This window comes from Poecilia latipinna, unplaced genomic scaffold (genome assembly GCF_001443285.1).
Source record: "Poecilia latipinna isolate Pla-1442-1.1 unplaced genomic scaffold, P_latipinna-1.0 Scaffold1, whole genome shotgun sequence".
NCBI classification, from domain to species: Eukaryota; Metazoa; Chordata; class Actinopteri; order Cyprinodontiformes; family Poeciliidae; genus Poecilia; species Poecilia latipinna.
Window position 1 is genome coordinate 1,345,570 of NW_015112617.1, and position 6,477 is coordinate 1,352,046.

Sequence of the window (6,477 nt, forward strand, 5' to 3'; positions counted from 1 at the left end):
ATATATATATATATATATATATATATATATATATATATATATATATATTTATTTTATATAAATGAAACATGCATATAACATTTAATACAAAGTTTTACACTGCGGGAATTTAAATGCTTACCTGAATTTGCAGACGCTTTACTCACTCTGGGCTTTTTCTTTGGGGGCATCCTTCACAGTCTGCAAAGATCCACTGGAGGATCTTATGTAGTAGTATTCAGTGCTTTTATCCCCTGCTTGAAGATATATATATATATATATATATATATATATATATATATATACATGTATTTTTCAGATTATGAAGCAAATTTTAAACATCTAGGCAAATATAAAGGAAAATAACAGATATTTATTTTATTGCAAAAAAAGGGGGGGGAAGTGTGGGAAGCAACCACAAACTGGGGAAAGGTGATTGATTATCTGTAACGTTTATTTAAGTGTGGTGAAAGTAAAGGCAGCAGAAATCTATCATGGGACAAATACTTTATCACAGTACTGTAATATAAACACTATTTTCTTTTTACAGTGTGCCCTCCTTAAAATATTAATCTTAAATTTGCTGTGTAAAATTTCCAGGCTTGTTTAAATCGTTGAGAAGCTGCACCTGCTAACCACAACAGCTAACATTTTAATTGTGGGAGTAATAAAAAAAGAAAAGAGAAACATGTTTACTTTCCAGTTTTTGTATCATAAGAAATAAATGTTTACGTAATTCACGTGGAACATCTCGACCCATGCCGTGAATTGAGAACTATGTGCTCCTAATGGCATCCGTTAAGTAAAAACAAAAAGAAAACAACCCAGTGTAATGTATGGATAAATAATTTAAGCCAAATGTCATACCTTCCTGAGTCAGGCAGGCCTTCAAATCCCGCGAAAAGCCCACAGCGCGTGACGTCAACAAAAGGTATTTTCTGACACTAGCTATTTGGCTAATGTTGCATTCAGTGTTAAGCGAAAAACGGGGTTTTAAACTTTTACTTTCTTACATCTTCCCTCATACAGCAGCTTGTAAAGCCTATTCTACTGAGCTAATTAATACACTTTGTGTGACTCATTGACACATATGTGTTTTGAATGCTGTCTGTGTTTTGTGCAGTGCTTGCACAAAATCTGATGAATTTCTAGAAATAAGATTCGGTTGTATATTTTTTATTTTCTTTTTTGCCACTTGAAAAAGCTGGCCAGTATATCTGATTCTGATTATTACTGATGAAATTGGGTACACTATCATCAGCCAGCAAAGGACTACTGACAACTAAAAAAATTAGAATAACTAATCCACTCGGAAAGTTGATTTGGAGCCCAACTTTCCGAGTACATCAAATGCAACATAATCTTGTTGGCTGTGTTTAGTCCTTCAGGGACAAAATTTGTTTGCTTTTATTTCCGAGTATTTTTTATTTATTTATTTACAATGCGTATCCATCATATAAAAATAACTTGACATTAAAATACAGGAAACAATAGTTTCTGTAGTTTATCACAGTGTGGTATGGCATGTGAGGACTTGGAAAAAAATACATTACCCAGCAGCCCAACCATAGAGGTGGGTGCGCTCGAAATGTTACTCGGTGAAGCAGCTGGAGTCGAGAAGTAGGAGTAGTTTCCTCCATTCAAACCAGTGAGAGCATGACACGGAAGGAAGCTGAAAGTTATCAGAAATAAAACAAAAAAGTTTGCTCGAGAAATGTTTATGAAGGGGTTCTAGAATAAAGCTTTGACATCCATTTAAAAGGAAAACCCCTCCATTGTTATCCGATAGCCCCAGTTAATTCCCCGGCTGACTGCCAAGGAGCGCACCCAGTGTTGTAACTGTGGAGGTAAACATGGCCGCCCTCGGACCTCTGTCAAGAATAACCCGGCTTGGATGCAACTTCTGTCGGAACCACCGTTTGGTGTTTAACAGAAACTCTCAGAAACGAGGAATAGCTTCGTGTATTGACCGTAAGTTTATAAATAATGGGAGCTGTGATAGTTTATTTATACTGTAGCTCTTGGGAAATAAAATCTGTAATACTAGTATGTTAGCTATCAAGCTAACGCCACTTCTTCCCAACATTTAAGCTAATATTCAGTAACCAGTTCAGTTTAATAAAAGAGAATGCATTTCGCACACTGTCATCTCTCAGCTGGCTGTCATTGGTTAGTTTAGTCTCTGTGGGCCTCCAGTGGCGAAGCAGAAGAGGCTACACGCCCCTCTTTAAAGCCTCTCCCCCTCTTGTGTACCATCAGATTTAAAAACACCACTTGTATAATTTGGCTTTTTGAGTTCAACAGACTCACGTGAAGTCAGGTTTTATCTACAAAGCTATAGAAAACCGCTATAGAAAACCACAACGGTGCTGATGAAAAGTTGTAATATATGTCTGAAAATATGTAAACCGAACTAACAATACATTATAAAATAAATGAACAATTTTACAGTGAACATTATTTCTGCCCCCTGTGTCTCTCCGTGGTCAGCTTCATATGGACTCACAGACGAGCAGAAAGAGTTTCAGAAAGTGGCCTTTGACTTTGCAGCCAATGAAATGGCTCCACACATGGCAGAGTGGGACCAAAAGGTACGTTTCAGTGTTTTCCTTGATAAATGCAATCCCTGGGCTATCTTTAAATTGTTAAGTTAGCAGTAAATATTATTTGTACAAGTGGTGTGTTGTATAATCATTCCACTATGACAAAAGAGCAGTTCAAATAAATAATTGCCACATTTTAATTTATTAAGATCTGATAGTTCCCTCAGTGGATGAATAAAATATTTATCTTTTTATTGCATAGAAATAATATGAACTTCCTTTAAAATCCTGAGAATGTGTAAGTTTTTTGGGATTTATTTTGCTTGGAATAATTAAATTAGTAATAAGTTGCATTCCTGGATCTGTTTGCAGCTTTATAAAATATCACAGCATCTGCCTTCTGAAAGTGTTTTCTGTTCTGTGAACTGGATTTGTTTTTTTTTTTTATGTTGCCCCGCAGGAAGTCTTCCCAGTGGAGACGATGCGGAAAGCAGCCCAGTTAGGTTTCGGTGGGATCTACACTCGGCCGGAGGTCGGGGGGTCAGGCCTCTCTCGTCTGGACACGTCCATCATTTTTGAGGCCCTTTCCACAGGATGCGTTAGCACCACAGCTTACATTAGCATCCACAAGTATGGCCGTGTCAAATATCTGACATTACTGCTTTGTAACTAGTTAAATGTTCTATACGTCTATACTTATACATATATATAAAAAGTAAAACTCAGTCGCTTGAACTTATATGGATGAACTTGCTTATCTTGCAGCATGTGTGCCTGGATGATTGACACCTTTGGGAATGACGAGCAGAGGGAGAGGTTCTGTCCTGACCTCTGCTCCATGGAAAAGTTTGCATCCTACTGTCTGACTGAACCAGGTCAGCCTCCATGCTAATAACAATAACAAACAAAGATAACAAAGATATTAGAGAAATTGTGTGGATAAAGTTTGTGGACGAACCCTGAATTGTTGCGTTGGACGTTCAGGATCATAGAGAATAAAACTGAGACGTTTTCTTTCAGGCAGTGGCAGTGACGCCGCTTCACTCCTCACATCCGCTCAGCGGAAAGGGGACCATTATGTCTTAAATGGCTCCAAGGTAAGTAACGTTTTCAGCATTTTGTCACATTATACCTACAGACTTAAATGCATTTTATTGGTATTTTATTTAATAGGCCTTATTGGTTGAAAATGGTCTCGAAACAACAATATTATCGTTTATCGCAATAATTTCCGCCACAATTTATAGTCCAGCAAAATTTACTGTGACAGTCCAACATATTCGCCACGTATCATCTTTAAACTTCATGATTATTTGCTCCTTTGTGTTGGTCTATCACATCAACTAATTCTGCTGGGATTTTAAGCTGTGGTTGTAATGTGATAAAACATTAGCGTAAAAGTAAAAGCTCAGATCAGAGCAGCCTTGCAAAGTGATATTTGTAGTTTGTAAGACTTTAGTGCGACTGAAACATTTTTTTTTCTCTCAGGCGTTTATCAGTGGGGGAGGAGACACCGACGTGTATGTTGTGATGTGCAGAACGGGAGGCAAAGGGCCTAAAGGAATCTCATGTTTGGTGGTGGAGAAGGGAACACCAGGCCTCAGTTTTGGCAAAAAGGAGAAGAAGGTACGTTGCTGTTTGACTTGAAATGTACTGAATGTTGCAGTGCCGCAGTCAGCCGCTAGATGGCAGAGTTGATCCGGCTGGTCTCTCCAGGTAGGCTGGAACTGTCAGCCAACCAGGGCCGTGATATTCGAGGACTGTTCCGTCCCGGCGACCAACCGACTGGGCGAGGAAGGACAAGGCTTCAACATCGCAATGAAGGGCCTGAATGGAGGCAGGATTAATATCGGTGAGGAGGAAGTCACACCAGTTTAGGTTATCAAAATGTTTAGCTATAAATAAATAAATAAATAAATAAATAAATAATAATACTGTGCAAAATTCAACACAGTGATCAGAGAGTAGAGTCAGAATTTGTCAGCGTGCATATGTCTACTGAAACAGAAAAAAATAAAAGAAAATGCAACCATTTTATTCCATTATTTTTAGTGCATTTAAAGGAAAAACCCTCATCACATTCAATTCAATTCATGTAGTTTATTCATTTAGTTTATTCATGTAACTGTCATTTGAAGGCACTTTACAGAAAATGATGCATCCCTAAATCTGTTGCAGTAAGCAATAAATCAATTGATAAATAAAAACTAGCATAATTTGCATAATTTACTGTTTTTTTCTCTCCTTTTTTTTCTACCAAAAACTGGATGACAAAAGTCTTAAGTCTGGTGCTTTGGTCTCAACTTGCCATTGCTTTAAGAATCATTTTATTTAGAGACACTTAATAATTCATTTTATTTCTTGCTTCTGTTGTTTTTGTTACTTTATTTTGGATATTTAAAATGTCTTCCAGTTCCAGTGTTAAATAGAGAATGTGCTTCATTATATTACTTGAAAATGGTCTGAAAACAACAATATTATCGTTTATCGCGATAACTTCTGGGACAATTTATCACCCAGCAAAATATGCTCATGTGACAGGCCTACACATTAATAGCTTTTTCCCCATTTGATTTAAACACAAAGTAACATTGTGACATTCTAAATGTATTTGCAGCTCTGAAGCTGGTATAGATAAAGTGTCTCCTCAACAGCTCAGACGGAGGATAATGCAGGCAGGTTTTTGCATCAATAATGTTCTTAAGTGCTGAGGTGTTGAAAGCATGAGTAATGGTTTATTTTCTCTGAATTAGCATACACTTGATTTTGTAAATGTAAAAAAATTCAGGATTAGTGAAAAAAATCTTTAGTCATTGAAGCTGTTTTTTATTGTTTTTTTTTTTGTTTGTTTTTTTACTCTGTGTTCTCCGTCGTCAGCTTCCTGTTCTCTGGGAGCAGCGCACGCCTCCGTGCTGCTGGCGAGGGATCACCTGTTGGTGCGGAAGCAGTTTGGCAAAACGCTCGCCAACAACCAAGTAAGCAGCTTCGGTTTTCGCACTCGCGCAGGAACCCCGAATATAACAGTAAAATGCAACTTTTGTTTTCTTTTTACGTGTCTGTTTCTACACCGCTCGTGTAGTTTCTGCAGTTCAAACTGGCAGAAATGGCCACCAAGCTGGTGGCATCTCGCCTGCTGGTGCGCGAGGCCGCCACGGCGCTACAGGAGAACCGAGCCGACGCCGTTTCGCTCTGCTCCATGGCCAAGCTTTTCGTTACGGATGAGTGCTTCAACGTGAGTCGGACTGAAATAATTCCCACGGCATGGTGCTGCCACCACCACCATGTTTTAATGTTGGGATGGTGTCTTTAGGGTGATTTTCCATTTATTCACAGAACAGCCATTTTTATATTGACATCAAATCACACAAAGACCGACTGTTTGCTAATTTTATTTACAGGTTTCAAAGGTAAGGGGTTTGAATGCAAATCCATGTTGGGCTTTTCTTTAGAAAAATAATAAATGCCATAATGATAAATTTTGCTGAGTGATAAGTTGTCCCTTTAATTATCACAATGAATGGTAATATTGTCGTTTGGAGACCATTTTCAAGTAAAAATATTGATATTGGCATAATAATGCAAGTTTTCCCTCTCGAAGACAACTAAGCTTTAATTTTGTACATAACACTTTATTTTGGATCTTTAAATATATCTAAAATACAAACAGAACAATCAAAAACAATAAATAAAAACCATGCGCTACGGAAAGAATAAATAAAATGAATTATAATGTTTCTGTAAATAAAATTGCCCTTCAAAAAATATTCATCATTACAGTAGAAATTAATGAGCTCATTTGAACTTATAATCTGATTGATTGTTTATCGTGACATGTTTAACCATGTACAGGTTTTGTGTTTATCTCCTAAAAAAATAAAATCTCAGTAAAAAAAAAAAAAAAAAAAAAAAAATGGGGGGAAAAATAAAAAAAATTTTTGGGGGGAAACTAAAAAAA

At 37.1% G+C, this 6,477-nt stretch overlaps 2 protein-coding genes across 3 annotated transcripts in view; one reads left to right on the top strand and one right to left on the bottom strand.

Moving 5' to 3' along the window:
• Nucleotides 1–934, bottom strand: part of thyn1 (thymocyte nuclear protein 1) — a 7,005-nt gene extending 6,071 nt beyond the window's left edge. Inside the window, exons 1-2 of one of the 2 annotated variants that reach the window (XM_015038542.1) lie at nt 847–934; nt 122–233 (exon numbers count right to left, since the gene is read on the bottom strand). In XM_015038542.1, the coding sequence (XP_014894028.1) occupies nt 122–170 (49 nt within the window). In that variant the 5' untranslated portion in view covers nt 171–233; nt 847–934. Of the gene's footprint in view, nt 1–121; nt 237–846 lie in introns of both variants that reach the window. The other variant, XM_015038464.1, reaches the window with a different exon arrangement.
• An 859-nt stretch (nt 935–1,793) lies between these two features.
• Nucleotides 1,794–6,477, top strand: part of acad8 (acyl-CoA dehydrogenase family, member 8) — an 8,779-nt gene continuing 4,095 nt past the window's right edge. The window contains exons 1-9 of the mRNA XM_015038742.1: nt 1,794–1,950; nt 2,470–2,570; nt 2,983–3,152; nt 3,288–3,397; nt 3,543–3,619; nt 4,011–4,148; nt 4,239–4,374; nt 5,400–5,497; nt 5,602–5,754. Of these exons, the coding sequence (XP_014894228.1) occupies nt 1,833–1,950; nt 2,470–2,570; nt 2,983–3,152; nt 3,288–3,397; nt 3,543–3,619; nt 4,011–4,148; nt 4,239–4,374; nt 5,400–5,497; nt 5,602–5,754 (1,101 nt within the window). The 5' untranslated portion in view covers nt 1,794–1,832. The remainder of the gene's footprint in view (nt 1,951–2,469; nt 2,571–2,982; nt 3,153–3,287; nt 3,398–3,542; nt 3,620–4,010; nt 4,149–4,238; nt 4,375–5,399; nt 5,498–5,601; nt 5,755–6,477) is intronic.